We start from the raw sequence: 24,186 nt of genomic DNA on the forward strand, positions 1-24,186 counted from the left end.
AACTTAACATCAGCATATTTTGTGCTATGTTGTGCAATGGGAAATCGCACAAGCATGCAATAACATTTTGTTAACCATTATCAAGTTTCACTAATAAGATTGATGTGTCCCAGTAAAGGTGGTACATATAGATATAAAACATTTAGTTTGATAAAACTGTCTGTTGAGCAGCTCTATTTATTTCCCCCATTTGACAAGCACTAAATTGTTGTCCAGTTGATATACCTCAGATATCTGTGTTTGTTTGGTTTCAGAAGCCAATGTGGGATGAGATCAACCACCTAAATAAATCCAATTTTGTTACATGATCTCTTCAAGTGAGGTGACCTCATTTGTTAAAAAAGAGATAACTCCATTTATAGAGTTTAGAGAAAGCAATGCACTGCCCCTGCTGTCCTTCCATACCGCCAAACTCACAATGCAGAGGCCAGAGAAATGCAGCTGTCCCATTGTAGATATGTCATGCATACAGAAACATACCACGCACATTGTGGCTCCAGTCATTCAGACAGTAAAAAAAAATACAACTGAAAGACAAAAGAATAAAAACTTGAAAGAGGGTTTTACAACCCATATTAGTCCTCCTAACCTATGTCCAGGCAACAGTAAGCAGTTCAAAGAGATGAGTCACTTCATGCCCATTACTTTCTTTGTGACATGAGGGTGACCCAAGTTAATGATTTACACACAATTCTTCCCATCAGACCCTGACAAGTCCTCTTGCACACCAGCTGCGTACCATAACTTAGATGGCTCACATTGTGAGCTCATGAGGTAATGAGAGCAACTTGGTTAAGTACACAACACGTGTGCACAAAAATCTAGCCTAGTTGAAAGCACAGGTGGTGATAAGTGCAGTTTATGTACCTAATGGGGAGTCCTGTTAAAGACATAGTTGACAAGTACTTTTGTTCTTTTTCTGAAAGGCTAATTAATTACTGTGTCCTTTTTTAGTATTAATTTTCTGTATTTATTTTTAAGCACATTCACACTTAAAAGACCTGATCATACACTATAATAATAAAGTCATTAAGTAATTTTTACAGACAAACTTTTGTACTCTGTCAAAATATTTTGATTAATACCATACAATAACAATTATGAACATCTGGAATTAGATGTGAAACCATCATATAAAATTTCACTGAATGCTACGAAAAAGCAATATCATGTATCGATACAAAAGTGTGCCGGGCGTCATGTTGGAGATTTAAACCACAGAGAAATATAGGTCTCTCGTGGCACCTATTCCTTCTGTCATAATCATTCCTTTGCCACATTTAGAAAAGATCCCTCATGATTACCTAATGCACCTTGTGACACCCTGACAAGGTTATCCACGACCCATGTATCACACAAATGTGATGCTAAGCATTTTGAAGGAGGTTATCTGTATGTTTTTCAAATGCCTAGTCATCTTGGTGTGATTGATGCCCTGAGTGAATCTACAGATGGGACTTGCAGTGAGAAGCCACCAGAGACCAGATGCGCTGAGCATGCTTGAATTTAACACGGAATTGGTCAATTTTTACTTCTAATAAAAGCATAACTACAGGGGTTGGTAGCTGATTCCAGACAATATTGACAGTTAACTTTACGAAGTGTAGGGGAATCTGAGTTTTGAAGTTGCTCCAATGACCAAAGATAACTTCCAAAACTGCAGCGTCTACATCTTCTGAGAGCTAAATGTGAACTAAATGAGGGCCTTTGCTTCATTCTCGTACGTATGGCCGAGTTGCACCTCCCGGTGACCCTTGCATGCTTCATGAGATGGACCATAAAAATAATCGCTTTGCTAATAAATTCAGCTTGACAGTCACAGCCATTTCAAAGAGTATATGTTTTCACTGCAGTCCCGCTGCATGAGGCATGCCCAATCAAATATATACTCACGAGCAGCAACAATTTTCCCATAAAGTGCCTCATACTTGACGTGTCACAATGAAAGGCTTATTTTTCGGCCTGGTGAAGAAAATTACCAACATTTCAGAAAAAAAGTTGGATGGTCAAATGGTGGCTCTTTACTGAGGTGTTGAAAGATGAGTTAGTTGTGAATTGTGGTAGAGGTGGTGTCATTGCAGATGCCTGCTCCCACCGATGCTTTTGAAAAGTGACATCAACATCAACTGTGAAATTTGCTCATTGATGACCGGGGAGGGTAACCCAGTATATAAGGGAGAGACGCCTCCCTCACATGAAAGAGTGATCAACAAGTTTGACTTCTTCACCCAGATCGAAACGGGCCGATACTGATAAAGCTACCAAACATAGCTGGTAAGAGAGCATTTTAATGTGGATAAATTCTTCAAATGTGACTTTGTACAATATTATGTAAAAACATAATGCATTAAATGTTGAGTGGTAAAAAGTCATAAAGTTTATTTCATTTGTTTCAGCGATACAAAATGTCTGCATCAAGGTACTTGGAAACATTGGTTCTGATCCTCTTATTTACACAAATCCTTGCAGAGGCAAATTCACTACGGTAATCTGTCTTCATTTACTTTTCTTTTAATTCACAACTTTGAAACTAAAACTGATCTATTTCAGTATACTAACCTGAACACATTCATGTGTGGGTAGAAATCTGGAGTAGTTTTGTTTCTGTTTCAGCAGAAAGCGATCCATCAGTGAGGTACAGTATATGCACAATGTCCAGGAACACAAGCAAGTTGGAGAAAGACAGGACTGGCTTCAAGAAAAGCTGAAGAAAATTATCATTCCTAGCTCTAAGCTGCAACATGCAAGACCAGAAAATCCTAAAAGTCTTCCTCCATAAAATTTTTTCAGGCCTAACACATAAAAGAGCTAAGTCTTTTGGCATGTGTTTGAATATTTCGCCAGCCAAAAGCTTCATGTTTCAAAGCTTCTTCTATTTTTTTTTTGTTTATTTATTTAACAAATTTTATTTTTATGCAAACTTCCATTTTTGTATTTTAAATGTACAAACTTTTTAAGCATTTTAAATGTGTTTATTTGATTTACCAGCAATATGAATACAACTATTCAAGCCTTTTGTCTGGCTGTATAGGCAAACAGAAGGGACTGTTTAATATTTCCTTATGCACTCACTCATGATGCATTTCAAAACTAATTTTTGTGTATCTTGCAATGTTAAAGGACCAATAGTTTGTTTTATCTATTCTGATTTTTTTATGGTATTGCACACAGAAAAAAAGGAAGTAAAGTAACATTTTAAAATATTAGAAAATTATAATTAGAAATACCTTTACTATAACAGACCTACATCAACTTTTGTTGTTATTGACTTTTTCTCATATTTTTAATTGGATTAATGTTTTTTTTTTTTTGCTGGGGGTGGGGGGGATTTTATGACTGGAATGGATTTATATATTTTTTATTAATGTGGTGTAGAAATAATTGATATATCTACTGCTACACACAACTACATCCATTAAAAGGTTTTATGCTTATAAAGAAAAAATACGCCTGAATGTACTTAACTTTTGAATTTCTTTATCATTTCACTCTTGCTGATTTGGTGCATTTGATCAATATTTTTTTGTTAATTATGTGCAATTTGTGTGTCATTTAAATCATAAAGTACTTACAAACAGAGTATGGCCTACATAAAGTGAAGCCTATTGAACTTTGGTCTCCTGACTTCTTACTGCTTTTCTTGTTCAGTACAGTATCTAATTACTGTGGTGGTGTTGTTTGAGAAATTTTTTGTTTATATTTCAAATCAAAAACATAGGGCACAGAATGGAAGAAAAGGGTGCAATAAAGTCGTTAAAGCTTGTGGTTTGCATTATGGATGGAAGAAATAATTTTTTATTTGTTATTCCTTTTCTCATCTCTGTGCTATGGAATTGAAATCTACACAAGACTATCTGCGCTGCAACTATTTTACTGTAGACCAGATCACTAATTACATCCTTTAATCATATTTTCCTCTTGTTCTTTTTATTGTATACCAGTTATTGTATGTAATACTGAGTTCCTGCTGAACAAACAATATTTTAGTAAGCAATTCACTTTTTACTTATTGTTCTGGTGGATTTATTGATTTTTATTATTGTGTGTTAAAAAGAACCAAACAAAGATTTTTATCTCATTTATATACAAAACATTTAAAAAACTTGTTGCTAACTTGCAACAGTAAAATACCAATATACTTTAATAATTAAAAACTTACTTTGTGGGCTAAGCTTTATTTCAAATTATGCTACATTTTATAATTACCATTTTTAATCTATATCAGATCTTAAGATTTAGAATAAATCTAAAACAAATTGCAATTATTTCCTTTTTCTCTAACATGAAAAACATATCCAACGTATCGCGAGATCTGGTGGTTGTTCTTCGTTTGATTTCCTTTTAAGGAGACAATTGAAATTCTTGCTATACTTAAAAAAAAACAGTAGCTCAGGTCATTCTAAACTCATTTTAATGGTTAACTGAAGCTTATAAATTCATATAGCGAACAAATAAAACCAAACCGCACAAGAGCCAAGATTCGTTGCTTCGTCTACGTCAGCACGTCAACGCGTCAACCGTTGTCACGTCGTACGTCACCTGAGTGAGTGTTTTGAAAGGGATGGTTTTCTACGAAGCTACTGGGATTATAGCGGAAACCGAAGCAAGATAGGTGTGTATTTCATTAATTGTGCCTTTTCTTTTGATAATATTATGTCGCGTATGTGAGTAGTTTTTATGTAAATGTGGTTTCCGTACTGTTAACGAAGAAAAACTGATTATAATTCTTATTATTAAACGGCTAACAAAGCAAGCTAATGTTAGCAAGCTAGGTATTTAGCCCAATCGTGGGCTGACTCAGCCAACAGAAGTGTTAACTACGTTTTATTCTCAGCAGTTCAATTTGTATGTCGTTTAAGCACACAATGGCATTAGGTTTGCCTTGCATAAAACATGTAGTCGTTTAAAATTCATTTCGTAAGGTAGTTTAGGGTTTCCCAGAGACCGACGCTGATAGGGGGAGTGAACTGACTTGTTGATTTTTACCCTTTACGGCTGAACAGATAATGAACGGTGAAAGATCCAGACCAGACTCTCCCCTGTTCGGGTGATGGCAGCACGTCTGCACTCCTATGACAGTAATTCTAGTGACACGGAAAACTGGGAACGCATAACACCGAACCGACCTCGCAAGCTCTGCAAGCATTCGAGGTGAGCCCAATTTGAAAATCTGTGACACTGTTAAAAAAAAAAAAAAATTAGGCTGCTTACGGATGCCAGAGTTTATTCTGAAATTTAACTTTGTCACGCATCTCTCAAATATTATTAGAAAAAAATATATATAGTTGAGGTTTAGATATTTATTCTCTTTATCTTCTTGATTCCAACTCAATAATAACAATTCTGTTGCATTCAATGTTAAAAGAAATGTTTAAATAGGAGTATCCGTCCTCAGTATTTTAGAGATTGCCTAATGTTTACTGAAGTCATTTCTCCATGCAGCTTTAGGGAACAGGGATGTTCCGTATGTTAAGTCTTTTACTGAATGTGATGTGATTGTGGAGGCACAGAAAATTATAAACAATACAACACTTGTTCTCAATATTAGAACAAGTGTTGTTCTGATGTAGCTTTTTTAGGAATGAAAACAGATTTAGGATTTCTAACTTCTAACTAAAATGAGACATACATTTATTAATTTATTCAGGGATGAAAATATTAAATAATTGGAGTAATAAGTTGTCTGTTTTCTTTAGTTGTAGCACTTTTCCCACATTTTTCATTACGTTGTGCTTAAATGTCATCTTGATTCAGTTTTACAATAAATTTTTTAACTCTAAGCAAATTTCACTACAAGATAATAAGGTGCATTGCCCAATTTTGATTTTGTATTTATATTGTTTATGTGTCTTGTACCTGTAGTTTAACCTGATGACAGTCAGTGGGTTTGAATAACTAAAACTCTTATTATTCAGATGTACTCATGCCACTGTTTTGTTGGTTTCCACTAATATTTTTCTGTAGCTTCCATTTAGTTTATGTTGATTACTTGCGTATGACCAAACAGCTCAATCATGAGTCAGATAAGGAAGTAGATGTGAGAGGAAAAGTACAAGGTGGCCTTTTTAGTTTTTCTTTCTTTTGTCCCTTTGTAATTTGAACATTTTAGAATGTGGTCAGTCCAGTTGTACGAGTGATTATGAGTGTTCTATTTAATGCCTCTTATAAAATCCTATTGGTGCAAACATACAATGCAAGTACTAAAAAAATGATTAACAACCTCTTAAAAGTAGATGTGTTAAAAATCTGACAATTTTCTGCTTTGAGCAACTGTCTGATTGTGTCAGTGTGGAGCTGCCCATTTTGCTCTTTTGTCACCATTTTTTGTTTTGTCTTGTATCTTGTATCAGGCACTAAATAGAGCCATTTAGCATAGGAAGTTTCATATCAACCATTCGTTAAGTTTTGCCCAGCAAGGAACATTATGTACATGACGCGATTGACAACCAAGAATTTTAAGTAGATTTCTATAATGTGCTTCACTGTGGAAAAATACGTATTTATTTTTTTGTTGTTATTGTTATGGATAAAAACCTGGCATAATTTACATGAGTAAATGTATCTAAATCAAAATAAATGGAAATTGGTGTAATGAAAATATATATAAAAAACAATATACTGTTTTATTTTATGTGATTATTAAAACATGTCATGATTATCTTGATAATTTGTGAAAATACTTAACCAAACATAAATAAACTGATACTCAAAGTGTAGGTAGATGGAGTTGGAGACGGTGTATTCACTGGACAAAATTGGACAAAATAGTAATTCATGGAGCCAAAATAGCAAGCGGTGTATTAAAATAGAGCAATTGCATTGCAACTTTGATGGAAATGTTTGGCCTTGAGGAAAAAAAGGAAGGAAAATTACATATGGTTTTTTCTTGAAAAGCAGCAGTCAGGCCAGAGCTTCTCGAGTGGAGGCAGAACAGAGGAACATGAGCTTGCATGGAGCGAGTGGGGGTTGCGACCGCTCACGTGACCGCCGACGTTCCAGCGATCGCTCTAGGGACTCCTCACATGAGAGGGAAGGGCAACTAACACCCTGCATTCGAAACGTCACCTCACCCACCCGCCAACACAACAGTGGTGAGTAGAGAGCCTGCGTATAAGTCATGTAATGGTTCTTCAGCTCCTGTCAGTCACTATTGAGAACAGCTGACTGAAACCCAATGCTCACTTGTGTTTTACACTATCGTAAATCCAACCAATAATGTTTTTTTGTTTATTAAGTAAGGTATTTTAAACTGGATGCTTACAGTATAACTTATGCCTCAAATTAAAATGTAATTGAGAAACTGTTCCTTTTCTGTGAAGATCGAGATGGTCCTTCATCAAGGCCTAGTAGCCCCAGGCCTCAGAGAGTCTCACCCAGTGGTTCCAGCAGCAGCGGAGTTGTGAGCAGTCGCAACAGTAGCTTGTCCAGTTCTGACGGCACCTTCAAAAGTTTGGGAGCTGGAGAAATGGTTTTCGTCTATGACAATCCCAAGGAGGGTGGCGCAAATGCCCCCGTTGGAAACCGAAACATGAAAACCTCAGAGAGAGTCACTCTGATTGTCGACAACACACGCTTTGTAGTAGACCCTTCCATCTTCACTGCACAACCCAACACCATGTTGGGCAGGTACAGCACACTAATACTCATTGTCTGGTGTAGTTTTTTAATTAAATTAAACATCAGGTGTTCTTCCTGCTGCATTGAGAATGTAAACCTGAGCTTCTTTGTTGCAGGATGTTTGGCTCTGGAAGGGAACATAACTTTACAAGGCCCAATGAGAAGGGGGAGTACGAGGTGGCCGAGGGCATCAGCTCAACAGTTTTCCGAGCAATTTTGGTCAGTCGCCATCTCATGTTTTCTCTATTTATTTAAGTGCTTGTCGAATGCAGCTAGTGTGTGCTTCTAATTACTCCTGAAGCTAAAACAGATTTCCTTTAAAGTGAACTCGTATTTTCATTTGAAAGAGATTAATAACAGGACTTTGTGGTCAGTTTGTGAAGATAAAGACGAAGAGACTGGATTATTGCTCTGAGCTCCAGCTGTGACATCAAATTAGTTTACATAATTTTGTCTCATACTTTATTAATTATTAACTTTCAAATGTTCTTTTGTGTGTAACTGAATGTTGCCATAACCCACCTGGTAACAGGAAATAGTTTTAACATACAGTAAGAGTTTTAACTTGTGAATCTGTGAGGTGTAAAGTGTTTACTTATGTCACCTTAATTAAAACATTTGGTTTATGTATGTATATTTTATGACTTAATGGCTGTGTTTGAAATGATTGTCTTCTTTGTGATTTTTATCTAATTAACAGGATTACTACAAATCTGGGATAATCCGTTGTCCAGATGGAATCTCCATCCCTGAGTTGCGGGAGGCGTGTGACTATCTATGCATCTCCTTCGACTATAGCACCATCAAATGCAGAGACCTTAGTGAGTTCCCCAGTGTTGAGGTTTTTACAGTCGCACATTAAGGCATGCAGCTTCAGAACAGCGGTGTCACTGATACTCTTTGTCACATGTTCATAGCACTTTGTAAAAAGAGGGGGGAAAAACATTTCATCAGCCAGAGGCTGCTGCTCCAGATTTCTGTGGATTGATTTAATTTGGACTCAGACAAACTTGAGAAGAGAAGTATTATCAGAAAACTTTAGCATGACTTTTGTTTTTAATGCAGTAGCCAGAAGAAGAAGGCTAAATCCTTGGTGCCTTCAGTGTCTGAAACCTCCTTTTGTTTAGTACTGCTAAACATTGTAGATTAGTACGGTTGACAGCTGCTGCTTGTTCTGATTTGTTTTGGAGAGGCTTCGTTCTATCATCGTCTATTTAAACACAACTGTTGTTTTCATATACTTAAAAAAAACCATTTCGGTCAAGAGTTTATTAAACATGAGTACTTGAAAGAAATTCGGAAAAAAAAGTATTTTGAGATTTCTAATACCTGTATGTAAAAGCAGAAAAATAATTTTTGTATGTTTCCTCAACACGTTTTTCTGTTTGTCATTTTAAAGCTATTTATGTTTGAAAAAACACATAATTCCATACTTCAAAAAATGTGCCGTTATTTTCCCTCTATCTATTGGTATCTATTGGTAGTGAAAGTAAACTTTTGACCATAACTTTTTTTTATCACTTTTTCCTAAGCCTGTTCTAAACCAGGGTTGCCGAATGGCCTGTTTGAATGATCTGTGCATGTTTACTGTTTCAGTGACCTTCCTGAAGTAGATCACATTTAATTTTGAATTCGTGCCTTTTCCCAGGTGCCCTGATGCATGAGCTGTCCAATGACGGCGCTCGACATCAGTTTGAATTTTACCTCGAGGAAATGGTTCTGCCCTTAATGGTGGCCAGTGCTCAGAGTGGAGAGAGGGAATGTCACATTGTAGTTCTGACAGATGATGATGTGGTGGACTGGGATGAAGAGTATCCACCACAAATGGGCGAGGAGTATTCACAGAGTAAGTTCCTGCCTGCTTTTGCAGAAAACGAGCACTGATGAGGTTTTGCATTTTTGTGTACACAGCATAAATGTGTGATGAATTTAACTTAACGGTTTATTTGTTCTCATTGCAGTTATTTACAGCACAAAACTGTACAGATTTTTCAAGTATATCGAGAACCGAGACGTTGCCAAATCAGTTTTAAAGGAGAGGGGGCTAAAGAAAATAAGGCTGGGTATTGAAGGTATGCTGAACTTTCCAGAAAAAATGTATTATGTATTTTTCAAGTAAAGTGAGGCATTCATGAAATGTTTGCAGACTGTTGTGGAAGAGTTTGGCTTCATGATTTAAGAAGTCCACTTAATGTTTGACTTGGAGGCTTTTTTTGTTTTACTAGAAAAATGAGGATTCAGATTTGGTTGCTTAGTTGTTTTAAAGGGTCAAAGTTTAATTATCTGTTATTTTATGGGATTGAACTAGTGTTTCACTGGTGTCAGATTAATTCACTTCTTTAGAAGAGAAGTAAAAGGTAGTGTCAGGTATGATATAAAATGTTAGCAGGGATTAACTACAGTTAAACATTTTTTGTGTTTTCAGAATTTCTTCCCTTTTCTGTTGTCTTTTCTCATTTATTCATTTTTTCCTCCTTTTCTTCTTTAGGTATTTTTTTCCACTTTACTTTATTCCTCCCTCCTGTGTTTTTTTCCCTCATAGATTCCCTTTCTCTCCTTTTTCAGAAAGTTAAATAGAAAATGATTTTGAAATATGGAATTTTACATAAAATGTGAAGGAACCCTGTTAAAATAATACAAGAATGTTTTAGAGTTTTAATCAAGATTGGCAAATCTGAAATAGGAACTGCATATATTCTGTGTCAACAGGTTACCCCACTTATAAGGAGAAAGTGAAGAAGCGTCCCGGGGGTCGGCCCGAGGTCATCTACAACTATGTGCAGAGGCCCTTCATCCGCATGTCCTGGGAAAAGGAAGAGGGCAAAAGCCGACATGTGGACTTTCAGTGTGTAAAGTCCAAGTCCATCACCAACCTGGCTGCAGCAGCTGCAGATATCCCCCAGGACCAACTGGTTGTGATGCACCCTGGCCCACAGGTGGATGAACTGGACATCCTACCCAATCACCCACCCAGTGGGAATCACTACAGCAGCAACTACAGCAACGAGCCTGATCCTGATGCACCTTCACCTGCTGTCTGAGGACTCTGCTCCTCTCTCAATGCCTCTGCCCCTCTCTTACTCCTCTAGTCCTTTTCCCAGCATGCTGCAGCATGGAGCTCCTGGGGCACCATAACCATATTGCCTTGACACCTCCTTTGCAGCCTTAGAGCCTCAAAGAACCAGGAAGACTGTAGAAAAAGAAACATGAGGAACCTGAGACTGGAACATGAAAGAGTTCACTGTTGTTTTCATTATTTTTTTTTTTTACTCGACCAAAGGAATTTATTTTTGTTTGGAAACAAATCTGTAAAACACTTAGTATTATTATTATTTACATTGTATTTACATTACTTTGATGGGTTTGGCTAAACACTTGTGGTGTCAGTGTTTCTTCTCGGTTTTGTTTTTGGAGTGACCTCAATGTGCTTTGAAGGGAAGACTTGTGAAAGGAGAAAAATCAATCCAACTGGTCATGGGGAAAAAACAAAATCAGACATAACCATTTAGTGTCATGATCTCCAGCTGAACTCCTCACAGATGTCTTCAAAATCCTAGCCATGGGACATGTAGTCATCGGCTGGATTTTGATGTTACGCTCCTACAGCCAAGATATTCAGCAGAACACAGGCTGTTGTGGTCAGTTTGTTTGTGCTGAGCTTGAATTTGTTGTTTAAAACTGACATGAAATCATGAAATAAAGGTGAAATATAAACATTCATTATGTATTGTCCATAATTACAAAATGTTTTGCACACTTTAAGTGTTTCATCAGTCCTTCATAGTTAGAAAAGTTTTTTTATTTTTATTTCTCAGCTTCCCTCCTAAACTAAAACTAGAAAAAAATGCATTTCCTGTGAAAATGCAGTGTGAATGCTGAAAGCTAAATATTTTTAGTGAAGCGGGTTGGGAGTGTGTTTTAATTACTATTGTTATTAAAGTACAAAACACTCTGTATAAAAACAAAATGTTGAAACAAAAAACTCATAAGAAGATACATCATGAGCCGCTATAACTTCTTCTCACCACATGTGGGCAGTAGAGAATAACTGATTTATAATGAAAGTCCACATAAAAGTTTAATTTTATCACAAGTTTAAATGTGTAGTGTTTGTTTAATTATACATTGAGTTATGTATGTTTTAGGTTTCTATTTAAGGATTTTATTCTCAATAGTGTAGACACCATTTCTATATAAATGGTGTGACATTCAAACAGTGTTTTCCTCAGGAGTCAGCAGCTTTTCAATACTAATAGCAATTTTTTTCTCCAGTTTCTGGTTAAAAATGATCTGGAGCCACAAAAACCTGAAAAAGAACATGACTCCTTGAAAAAAGTCAGTATGTATAGTTAGTTGTGTGTTTGTGGATAAATTAGGAGCCACGTTTTTTACATTTTAGGGTTTGAAGCAAACAAAAACAAAAAATTCACACAAAAGAATGGATAAATTTTTCTTAATAGAACACTATATTTTGGAAGACAAGGTGAATGAAATATGTACAACTTGATTATTTTTTAAGTACTTTTTTCTTTTATTTTAGAACATGCCCTAGTTCTATATCATTTTCAGCCAAAGTTATTGAGAACCACAGTGAGAGCCACAGGTTGCAGTCGTTTGGTTTAACCTCTCAAGCTGAAGCGAATCCACTCAGACTGCAGCCCACAAGAAGCTTAGCAGCAATCAGAGCTGGAAATAATGGCTATCTATGGGAATTTGTACCCAACACATTTATAAACCCTACATTCACTTTTTTTTACAACTTCTGTTTCAGATTAAAATATTTTTTCTTACTTATATGTTGCAGTATTTTTCACACATTACAATAATATGGTTCGATTTTTGTTGAAATTGTCACAGCGACCTGTGAAACAAACTAAAAGAAAATGGCATTTCGATCCCATTTTCAGTGTTGAACGCAAGCTTGTTACTTAGAGTTGATGACACTGTTATAGTTTTCGATTTATAATAACAGAAGCACACCTGCGTCAGGTTGAACCCATTTCCTCTGTAGAGGGAGTTTGTATGGTAGAAGTCAGCATATGTGACAGACCCACACAGTCAGATTACATTAATCTAAGTTAATTTAGCAAATATTGCATTTAGATCCTTTTTTTTTTTTTTTTGCTGTAGCCACTTCTTAATTTAAACAATTAATGCTTGAGCCAAACTTTTTATCCATTAGTGTGGTGAAAATGTTTAGTAAGGAATAACAGCTTAAGCTTTAAAATGGATACAAAGAAATATCTGAACTTCAAATGCAACCTCTCAATCTGTCAACAGCTGGCTGAGGACAGATGCTGCTGTCTTCTAATTTAATATAATTCAGCCAAAGAAATGCAAACGTGGAACTTTAGACTTTGCTTGCTTCGAACCATCTGCTCTTTAGGATTAGATGTCGATGCGGCACATCACAACATGTGGAATTTAATTTTAGACACTGTGGGTGGTTTTGAAATACCTTGAAACAAACAATGGAAGTTTCATCTGTGATTTAATCTGCTATTGTGTCCATGTTTTTTTTTTGTCTCTTTTTTGCCATTTCTCAATCTATCATTTTCATCTATGCCCTAAGAACATGATAATTACAAACCATAAAAGTTTTACACAATCAAATTTGAAACATCATCCATCCGTTGTCTATACACAGGGGAGGTGCCTATTTCCAGCTATCATTGCGCGAGAGACGGGCTACACCCTGGACAGGCCGCCAGTCCATCACAGAATCATACAGGACAAACAACCATGTGTGGCCACTGGCACCAAATGGCAATTCAGAGTAACTCATTAGTCTAATTTATTTGCTTTTGGACTGTGGGAAGAAGCTTGTTTGAGGAAAATATGCAAACTCCAGGCAAAAAGATTTGAAGTCAGGATTTTCTTGTTGCAATGCAACAGTGCTAACCACTGTCTCAGCATGCAGTCCATTAAGCAATGAACTATTGTGAATTAAAATATCTGGATTTATTTTCTTTATGGCTAAAACAATCCCATCTGCTAATGCATCCTTTCACACTGCATTGCTAAAAAGTTCATTTCTATCCAAGATTTTCTCAGATATTCAAAGATTTGGATAAAACTGGTAGATGCTTTTGCAAGTTATTTTAGGTTATTATTTTTGTCTTTAAGGATTAGCATCAAAAGGGATATTATGTTTCTTATGTACTTTTTTTGTGACTCTTACATCTGCGACACGCAATTTGTAATCCTGAGAAGAAGCGGAAAGGGCAAAAACAAAAAAGCTGTACAATGTGAAACCAGAGAGGGAAACAACACAAAAGGTCAAGAGTCACGCAAACGTAACTTAAGAAGGAAAGTACTAATAGCTTGATTATAACACTAATAGCTTGATTGCAACACAGATGGCTTTGGCTCAAGTTTTATGATGTTGGAAGAAAACTTGTATGCTTTTTTTTCCCCAGTGGTTTTTGCATTTCACTATGTATTAACTAATACACTCACCCGACTCACTTAGGGGGATTAATAAACAAAAGAACATCTTTAAAATTCTTGTACATTCTTGTTTTGCATTTTGCAGTTTCTTCCCGTGATGACCAAACAAAGTCACAATGGAATCTGTGAAGCTGCTGAACCACAGAGAAGGAAAATATTATTTATCTGATCAGATTCTAGTCATAACAAACCAGAGAACTGAATGTGTTTGTCTTCCTCGTGGTTCATAGTCTTTTGATTTTTTGTTTCCCTGTTTTGGATTTCACACATCTCCTCTATTCCTGCAGAATGCTTCATCTGCTCTGTCATCATGCTCTCTACTGGTGTTGAAGAGCACGGTTTCCCCAGACTCTTACTGGAAGAACCTGTGAAAGACCCAGATTATGTTTGAGAGACCAGAACTCTAATCTGACCTGAGAGTGCCCACACGACCATTAAACTTTATGGACATATTCCTTCCTGCTTTTTATAGTCTTGCTGGCAGTACACGAATCATTTAAAAAGGAACATTTGTCCTGTTTTGTGCTCTGCTGATTATCAACAACAATTATATGTCGGTGGTTATCATGCACACCAAATGAATTGTAATCAATCCCATCTCCCAGGAATGAGTTTTTCTGACTTCCTGTGGCAAGCTCTGCTGCAAATGCTGGTTTGTGACTCAGCACAGTCGACTGCTGCTTTACTCCAAAGCCTTCCTTTAAAAATTGTATAACATCTTAAGAAAAAAGCTCTCAATCCAAATGAATTGACTCTCTGAACATCAATTTTTGAATGTATTCGAATTAAGACAGTTACTACATAACTCCTTTCTCACCATGTCACCCAAATTTCACTTAATCCCTCATCCCCACCAAATTTCTTGGCTTTCCATCTACATACTAATGAAGATTTAGACGTTCTTTAATCAGGCCATGTGAACGTCCAGCTTGTCTCACTGTGGACTTACTAGTTTAATTGGACAAAAGCTTCTATTCAGAATATGTAAATTGCTTTTTCAAAATGGTTTTGCAACACCTTCAAATTGCTCTTCCTTGGCATAAACTACTTTTTTATATCTCGTCATAGCTTAAATAAATTTCTGAAGAATTAAGAAAAAGCAAACGGCAAAAAAAAAAATATTCATGGCATATAATTCCTTCCTTATTAAAGTGTAGTCTTTCAAGCACCAGATTCCTTGCAGGGATCAAGATTCCTTGTAGTATCTGGTTTCCCACACGGCCTGGTCCCAAATGACTGGTTTCCACAACAACACACCACAATAAGGCCCCACCTTCAATAGGTCAGACTTCCACTTAAGTGTGACGAGTGCTCTCCTGCTCTCTATGGCGATTATTTCTCTCTCAACTACGTGTCTATCTTCTAATATGAACTGATATCTCAGCATTTTAGAGCAATTGTCTCTCAAACTCTACGCATAAACAAACACAACTCCAAATGCAAAAATGATATTTTTACTAAGTTTCAGATTTTCTCAGGCATTCCTTACTCCATTTAACTTGCACGCTTTTTTCAGATAAAACTAGGAATTACATTAGGAAAACATAAATATAAATTCTTTTTTTCCCCCCATCCTGTTGCAATTTGATAACAAGAAAGAAGGACGACGCCAACGAGGGTTGCAGTGTTTGGGGATTTTTGGCTATAGTAGCATCCATTTAGTTTTTATAGAGAGGAAGACAGTCAATGAACTTAAGATACACCCAGACCTCTCCAGTTCTTTTTCCCTTTTTTTCTGTAACTGATTTTCAAGTCGCACCTGTGAAATTGTGTGCAATCGACAATTAAAGAGAGCGGGTTAACATTTCAGGAAAAGGTAAAACAAGACTTTATATATCCTGATAGTAACCTCCATTGTGTTTGCAGAGGATGGAAAAGCAAAGACCAGCAAAATATTTTCCTGCCCTTTTGACTCTGCACTACCTGTAAATGAAGTCATTGGAAAGTAACGAGGATGCTGCTGACAGAGTTGCTTCAACAGGAGGTGACAGGCATTGAGTGGCTGTTAAAGAGACTGTACAGTACCCCACAGGCGAGGTCACCACACAGCCTGACAGGATTAACACACCTGCCACCAGCACAATAAGGTCTAATGAGTTCACACTGGTGGCCTCGGTCTGCTAGCAGCAGGGCGACTGCTCTCCAAACGGCTTTCACCTCAGCACCGGTATTGAGGTCCTGACTCTCAAGTCGAAACCTTCATTAGTGGCTTCGTGCCGGATCTCTTGGTGAGTCCGAACAAAGGCCGACAGGAACACAAAGTGACACATTCCAGGGATTAGGGAACACTGACAACTTGGTGCCATTAAAAGATGGTCATTTCTTTTCCTGAATGCTAGGAATTTGCTTTGAAAGCAGAAAAAAATAAGATATTTCTGCTTAATCAATTTGACAAGGTGATTTCTTTTTCTACTTAATATTTCTGATGAAGTTTGAAGTAGTGTTCATGTAAATTTTACAATAGATGAGATTCAGAAAATGTGACATTTGAAGTAGATGCAGAAGTCCAAAATCAAACAGTAGAAACAGGACCTTAGATTATATTTTCTGGAAGTATTGATTAGATTTCACCAGCTGTTTTTTTTATTCTATCATTTAGCATGTATTTAATTGATTTTGGTTTCATTGATTTAACTTAAGAACAAAAGTCCCATCTTGAGATGTTACTTAATTTCCACAAAATGTTTTCTTCCATGATACCATCGATTTTGTGAAATTCACAAGACCCTCCTGTAAAACATGTTGCTGCAGCCCCTATACATCACACTATGAATCATCTATTCAGGCTAACAAACTTCCTCCATTTTTCTACAAATGTAGCCAGATTTTTATAGCCAAATGTTTAAACTTTACTTTGACCAGACCATGTGACATGTCTGTGGAAATTGTACCCCAGGAGGAATCAGACTTGCGGGAGTTCTCAGTTTTCTTGGCTGATCTTGGCTGATTTCTCTCATTACTTTGCTCAATTAAACAGGATATTTAAGATATTATTCACAGGTGAACCTGCCATTAAGTCATATATTGTGAACTGACCTTTCAGAAGCGTACAAAGTCGTAGCAGTATTTTCTAGTATTTCTCAAATCAACTAAAGATTTGAAAGAAAACAATGGTTTATAAGAAAGAGTTAAAAAAACATACTTTAGTGGCTTTGCATAAATATGTTGATTAAAACAAAACTTTAGAATCAAAATGTGCACAAAATATTGACATATTTGGCTGTTGTGAGATATGATCTAATTTCCCAGAATACATAGTTTTGTGCTGTTTAATGCATCATCAGTATGACTGGATGATTAAAAAAAAATCTTATCACTAAACAAATTAGAAACATCTAAATATGTCCTCCCAGCTTTTTGTCTATTTTATCTGGCAAAATGTTTGAAAAAAGAATATTTCAGATTCCTCATCTTTTTTTCTTTTTCAACTTCAGACCTTTAGGGAAACTCCACATTATTAAAAAAAAATCCCCCATGGATTTGGCCCCTGAAAAATAGGCAAGTGATATGCAATTGTTTTCTCTCAGAACACGGCATGCACTGTCACATCCCTGCTTGTGAGATAACAGGTTTCTTCTATCAGGTCAGATCAATTTAAGTCCCTCAGTGCAACACAGTGAGAAGTGAAAAGAGAGTTGAGCACAGAGGAGACGTCTGTTTGTCAAGCGACAAGAAAGCTGTCCCTCCCATTACATGTAATACGGCACCAGCCCCTTTTTGGCACTGATGCTGCCCTAAATTCGAAGAACAAAGACTCTTGAGACAACCTGTGTGTACGTACTGTAAGTTCAAGTTTGTCCCCCCTTTTATCTATATTGTGAGCGTTTTAAATTGCACTAAAATGTTGGAAATTCAGGGTTTTGTTTTTCTTTAATTTCTGGAAGCAGAATATTTCTGTGACGTCTTGAATATGATTAAATCTGTAAGCAAAAGTAATAAGTAATTGTTTATTTTCTCCAGTCACTGCAAGCACGTCCAGGACGATGCAACCTGATGACTGACCGTACCTATTTTAAAGACTTTAGAATCAAAGTCTAAAGTCTTTAATATTATTACAGCATATTTTCTATAATAATACCATACTACAGTATATTTGCTGTGACTTTGGTAAGACATTGTCTTTTGCTATTAGGAACTTAAAGCCATCTACAACAATATGTCCTTCTATTGAAAAACCCAATCTAACAATAGACAGTTTTAGCTGAAACATTATTCAAGAATGAAAACTAAGGTTGCTCTCGGTTATGGTTGTTAACGTGATATGTTCAGGAATAAAACTTGAAGCTGATTTGGTGCAATCATGAGAAAGGGTAGACTACTGAAAACATGTAGATTGCAATGGATGATCTCTAAATTTTTTTGGAAGTACATTGCAGAGATAAGAATAGTCTGTTTATATAATTATTTCAGAAAGTTATTTGACGGGTTGTGAATAAGATTTCCACGACACCGTCATGAACATGACATAACTTTAAAAATGATGTAGCTTTATGTTATTAGAGCTAAAGTTTAATCAGTAATACTTTTAAGACAAATTTATGTCAGATCATGAGATCGTGGTTCATGTCAAGTTGTCATAACAGAGACATTTTTAATATTGTCGACTTTATATTAAAAGTGTCATGATTTACCAAATGACACCTTATGACAACAGTCATAAATATTCATGGAGACTCACTCATGTTCTTACAGGTGTCATGTTCATGACGGTGTTATGACAGTCTTATTCACAACCCGTCAAATAAAGTGTTACTGAAAGATGTTTCAATCAGACGGTGAAGAACAAGCCGCTGCCTCAAAATTTTAAATGAGCATCTAGGAGGCTCTGGAATCATGTCAATGAGAGCAGATGGGTTTCTGACTTTGTTTAAATTTCTAAATATCTAAAGAAAAGAGTGTTTTTCTTGATTAAATTAAAGGAATGGTGGATAATGCCATAAAGAGCTGTGCAAAAACTGCTCTTTGCAAGTCCTCACTCTGATTGTTAATCTTTAAGACTTAGAGATTTCAGTAAACAACCCAAAGCCGTCCATCCTGAAGGAGATGTTCTATCTTAAGGACTGACCAGAAATCTCAGTGGCTGGATGTGCCAAGCTTTTAAGACATCACCAAAGAAACTTCCTGTTCCAGATGTTACAAAACAGCACCAACAACGTTCTGAGGCAAACACTGATACGAATGACTTGCTTAATCAATTCTCATAAAAAATCTTCTAAATAAACTCCCATCATTGCCTTTCGTGACATGTACGCACTCAGCTTGGTTTCATTTTACACACTTAACCACTAAAAATTCCCAATATGTGTTGTCTGGTTTTCTTTACTCTTTAAGAACTCATCTTGTTACGTGACTGTTGACAACTTGTTGCCATAATCAAAATATCAAACAAACATCAGTAGAACAGATCATTTCATGCCATATTTTGTTCCACTACATCTAAATTTAACAGCGTCTTCATTTGTTTTTCCTCCGTGAATCAGTCACTGTATCTGCTGAGAAAAGACTATGATCATCTTCTATTCCCCCTGCGGCTTGGAGTGTTTCAATACACCTATTAACTACCATAAGTATACAACTCTAGGGATGGAGGAAGTATTGTATACTTTGGTGTTTTTTTGTCTCATTGTGTATTCAGTCACAAAGAGGCACATGGGTGGGTTCATCAAGAGCAGAAACTTAATACATGTCTCTTGCTCTTTGTTCTCTGAACATATGAGGATATTTATATGTTTAATGCTGTCCTATTTATAAGTGACACTTGGCAGGGGGAGTTTGATCCTGGTGAAATATCCTGAGATTGTCGTGAATTCATCAACAAATATGAGCTGAGTATCACCGATTTCTTTTTATTTAGCATAAATGCAAACAAAAAAACTCAGAAACTTTGTTTCTTATTGCTTTATTTGTCATGACAGCTATGTCTAAAAAAAAAAAAAGAAAAAAAAACATTGTCACCAAAACTGTTGGAAAAAGAAGAATCTCCTTATTTAGACAAAGTATATTAACAGTAATAAGCTTTCCTCCAATTATTGTATGGAGCCCCACTGTAACCCTAATAATGTCATCACTGTCTTTAATTTAAATTCACATTAGTCTTTATGCTAATGAAGAAATTACAGTTTATCTTCCAAGTCCCCATAAAGACACCAGTCCTCAGATGACTGATAATTCCCTTCTACGTTCCACAGGAAGCGAACAAAACATATTGTATAGGAACTGTTCCATCATGAACGCAATGATCTTTAACTGAAAAAGCAGATGGCCTGTTTTTGAACAGGTGATGTCTTTATTTTGGTTTCTGAAACAAAGCAAAAGCCGTAGCATTTTTTGAATGTTAATTGGTAAAATGTGGCGTTTCTCTGTTCCTGTACCAATATTTCAGCTGGATGTGTTCAGCTTTGAGTTCAGAAGTTGCAGCAAATCTGAAAGTTGAATGCCTGCGTCACTATTATCTGTCCGGATGTGGAACTGACCTTCTGCTAAAGCTCTGCAGTTCTGTTTTGGCTTTGGATGATATTATGACTTCAGGATTCACATGCAAAAGAAATTTCCTTGTGAGAGATCATGACAAAAAAAAGGAGACATTGTTTGACATCTGCCAACAAATCCAAAAATACTGCTGCTTTTTTAAAATTTATTTATTTATTCATTTTTTGACTGTTAGCATGCTGGTCTTGAATTGTGTATCCTGGCAGACCTTATAAAAATATGCTTTAGCTGCACATATTTAAAGCTTCATCCAAACTAACTCATGTTGAAAAGGAAATAAACTCCAATGTTTTCCAGCTTTAAAACAGTTTTTATTATGAAAACAATTTATTTTTCAGTTCTAACCACAACTAAATCTGAACAAACCAGCTTATTATCATGGATCTATTATAACTGCTGTGACGTCACATATGCTATATATCTCAATTCTATAAAATTAGACTTCAGTGATGTTTTTACCTGAGACTGTGAACACAACGCCTCTATATGAGCCAATTTTCTCGTAAAATCTCAAACCAGTGACTCCCACACTGGGAGGCCGTCTGAGTCCTGACTGTGCAGAGAGCTTAAGCCTGTGTCTGAGTCGTCATCGTTCACGTTTTCTGTTTTAGACAGACCTCTCGCTTGCTCCACCCACTCGCTTTCCCCTCCCAAAGTGTCAGTCATGGTCTCCTTGTCATCTGTCCCGTGGCGCGTCTTTTCATCGGCGTCCTCCTCCTCCATGTCCATACTGTTCACTTTGTCCAGCAAATCCCTCATTTCCTTCTCCCTGGCAGCGCCAATCTGCTGGGACAGCTCTAAATCGCCCTTAATAGCCTCTAAATCCGCGTTGAGTCGCAGGCCGATGTATAAACTCGCATCTAGCTGCGTTTTGATCCTCTCTTCCTCCATAAATTGCGCGCTTTGCGGTGCTGAGTCTGCCTGCGAGGAAGAGGAGGAGAGAGACGAGGAACGTTTGGTGCGCAACTCCTCCTTCCTGCGCTGCATCCAGCGGAGGTTCAGCTCCTCCTGAATGTGAGTCGTGATCGTATCTATCAAAACCTCCTGTTCAGAAAGCTCCTCTTGTAGCTTCAGCACCTCCTCGCACTGCCGAGCATACTCTTCAAGTTTGGCAAAAGTCTCTTTTGAGTGAAGTCCCGTTACTTCCTGCGCTGGGACGTAAACTGCGCCCACCAGATACGTGTCCTGCACGTAGTTGACCCCGTGTCTTTTAATTCTGTCCAGATGCACCTTTGCCTCACGCCTTTCGATCTCCGAGTCCAGTTCTGTAATCCTCTGAACCTGCTGGCGGATTGTGTGGTCCTGAGACACAACGAGATGGACCAAAGTCTCCATCTTCTCTGCGCTGGACGCGTCTTTGTGCGCCGCCCGCGTCCTCTTCCTGTTGATCTTCTCCAACTTTCTGAAAGCTTTCCTAACGACCCGACGCTGTTTCTCCGGTGAGATGCAGGCCATGTTAGACCTCGGAGACCCTTTGCTGACGCAGGAGCTCTGCTTGCTCGGCACCACGCGCGCCTCCGCGCTCCGGGCCCTGCGGTTCTCCAAAGAGGCGTCTGTTTTCACCAGCAGAAACTTTACGTTTTTCTGTTCGTCGCCCCACGCGAGCCACAGCTTTAAAAGCTTGGTTTTGTTGGGCAAAATTCTCTCGAAGCCCCTCCATTTCTCCACGATGCAATAAGACTCCGCCGTGGAGTGGCCGGTTTGCGCGCCCTGCTCCTCCAGCAGCACCTTCACCACATCAGCGCAGGTGTTGCGCTTTGACAAGCCGAGGACCAGCTTCTCCTCTCGGCAGACCCACACAGATATCTTTCTCACTTCTGGGTCCGAGTTAGAACCCATAGTTGAATATGTCAGTCTCTTTTCTAAAAGAAAAAGTAAGGAGGGAAACGCATTACTGACATCGGCCAAAGAAAAATGCCCATCAGGGCCCGTTCGTGGAGCGCCTAAGGAGAAGTTTGGAACAGGAGGATGGGAGCCTCGCGTGTTCTCCTGTGTGTGTTCCCTTGGTCCACTAAGGGAAGAAAACTTTTGTGCATGTTTAAGAGTGCTGACTGCTTCGGCTGAGGTCACATGACCGCTTGTCAGCCAAACGGCTCCATATTGAGCTTAACGTGTTATTTTGCCGCTGATTTAAAAGGAGGAGCCACGCAGATCATGAATCCTTATTTCCATTTCAAACACATTTAAGAGTTTCATTGTGCCACTTCAAGCTCAGAGTGGTTTCATTACATGGATCTTTTCTAGATGCAAGCTCAAACGTCGAACCTTTATTTTTGCATAATACATCCTCAGCACACAATTTTATTAAATTTCTTAGTATTATAAGCCAATTGTTCTACTGACTGCAAACTAACACCCCCAAAATGGCCAAAAACATCCAGGTGATGTTTCTCTTTAAATTGAGAGTTTTTACACACATAAGAATGTATTTTTTATAGTGTTCTGTCTTAATTGATCTCTGATCTTTTCTCTATTTAATTTTTTTTAATTGTTTGCCTATTGTATAGAAATTATAGAGAAGATTTAGCTCGTACTGGGAAGTGAAATCTGTAAATGTGTTTATTGTGGATTTAGAGATATTTCTGTGTCTTTTTAATTTTCTCTTGCAGTCAAGTCCTGTGAGCGACTTTCCAATATGAACTGAGCCAAGTTCTGAAGAAGGATCCAAACAGGCACATTAAGAAATTTAAGTCATAGTGTGATCTCAACCAAGACACAAGCCACAGAAGTTAACTGAACTTTAGGTGAATGAAGACTTTTTTTTTTTAAAGGGTCAATCTATGGAAAATAACTCTATATTTAAATGTTGCACTTTTGTGCAAGTTTGAGATTAGTTTCAGTTTTGTATAAATGAATTTAAATGAATCCAAAACAGTTTTATTCTTGATACATTGACAAAACGGTTTCATAAAATGTAATATTTCAAGTTTTAGTTGCCATAGTTAATCCAAAAATTATTTTATAAAGCTACAAAGCCAAATAAGAACTGCCTCTCCGTTAACGGTTTTCAATTAACGTTACTTGTTAATTGAACAAGTAACTGTTCAATTGTTGTTGTGCAAGTAACAATTGAACTTGTGACAATACTAACAATGTAGATCAAGCTAAATACAAACAAGTGCTGAGTCTGATTCTTGTTCACTAAACAAAATATTTTGAACCTAAGTTGATCGCTAAAGTGTGATGAACATCGACACGGTGCTTTATTTAAGAGATCCAATTTAAAATTGAATTTCCTCTTTGTGTGTAGTCATCTTCAGGTGAGCTCTGTTCATGAACTATCCTGTCTCATAATTCACAGAAGGATATGGAGGATTCACTTATGATTCTTTCCAGCAGTGGGTAAAAAAAAAAAGTGCCCTTTTTTATTCTGAAGGAACTCTTCTGAGAATATTCCAACTATTATTGTTCATTTCTATCCAGTCTTGGACTTAACATGACTGCTTTAACTCCATTCATTATTTTAGTGCACAATGTTCCCCTTCAAGCCCATTGCATCTTCCTCTGGTGGCGTTTTCTCTTATCTTGGTGGGAAACGTTTCTCATCGTGTGAGATGAAGCAGTACCGCCCTCTGCTGTTGATCTGAGGATAGTTCAGTTAAAATATAACATTTCCAAGACAATTCCGTC

General features: G+C 37.2%; 2 protein-coding genes across 3 annotated transcripts; one reads left to right on the top strand and one right to left on the bottom strand.

Moving 5' to 3' along the window:
• The first annotated feature begins 4,506 nt into the window (after nucleotides 1–4,506).
• btbd10b (BTB (POZ) domain containing 10b) lies at nucleotides 4,507–11,335 on the top strand. Of its 2 annotated transcripts, XM_055036716.1 has the most exons (9): nucleotides 4,507–4,612; nucleotides 5,004–5,151; nucleotides 6,898–7,091; nucleotides 7,320–7,626; nucleotides 7,734–7,836; nucleotides 8,318–8,438; nucleotides 9,266–9,463; nucleotides 9,579–9,689; nucleotides 10,327–11,335. In XM_055036716.1, the coding sequence occupies exons 2-9, from the start codon at nucleotides 5,051–5,053 to the stop codon at nucleotides 10,656–10,658; spliced, it is 1,467 nt and encodes a 488-aa protein (XP_054892691.1). In that variant the 5' UTR covers nucleotides 4,507–4,612; nucleotides 5,004–5,050; the 3' UTR covers nucleotides 10,659–11,335. The 2 variants fall into 2 exon arrangements, with proteins under 2 accessions (XP_054892691.1, XP_054892692.1); XM_055036717.1 differs by lacking the exon at nucleotides 5,004–5,151.
• A 9,577-nt stretch (nucleotides 11,336–20,912) lies between these two features.
• Nucleotides 20,913–22,546, bottom strand: rassf10b (Ras association domain family member 10b). Its single transcript, XM_055036725.1, has one exon. It carries the CDS (start codon nucleotides 22,393–22,395, stop codon nucleotides 21,067–21,069), a length of 1,329 nt encoding a protein of 442 aa, XP_054892700.1. The 5' UTR covers nucleotides 22,396–22,546; the 3' UTR covers nucleotides 20,913–21,066.
• Between the last annotated feature and the right edge of the window lie 1,640 nt (nucleotides 22,547–24,186).

Source organism: Poeciliopsis prolifica, unplaced genomic scaffold (assembly GCF_027474105.1).
Source record: "Poeciliopsis prolifica strain line A6 unplaced genomic scaffold, Auburn_PproV2 SCAFFOLD011, whole genome shotgun sequence".
Lineage (NCBI taxonomy): Eukaryota > Metazoa > Chordata > Actinopteri > Cyprinodontiformes > Poeciliidae > Poeciliopsis > Poeciliopsis prolifica.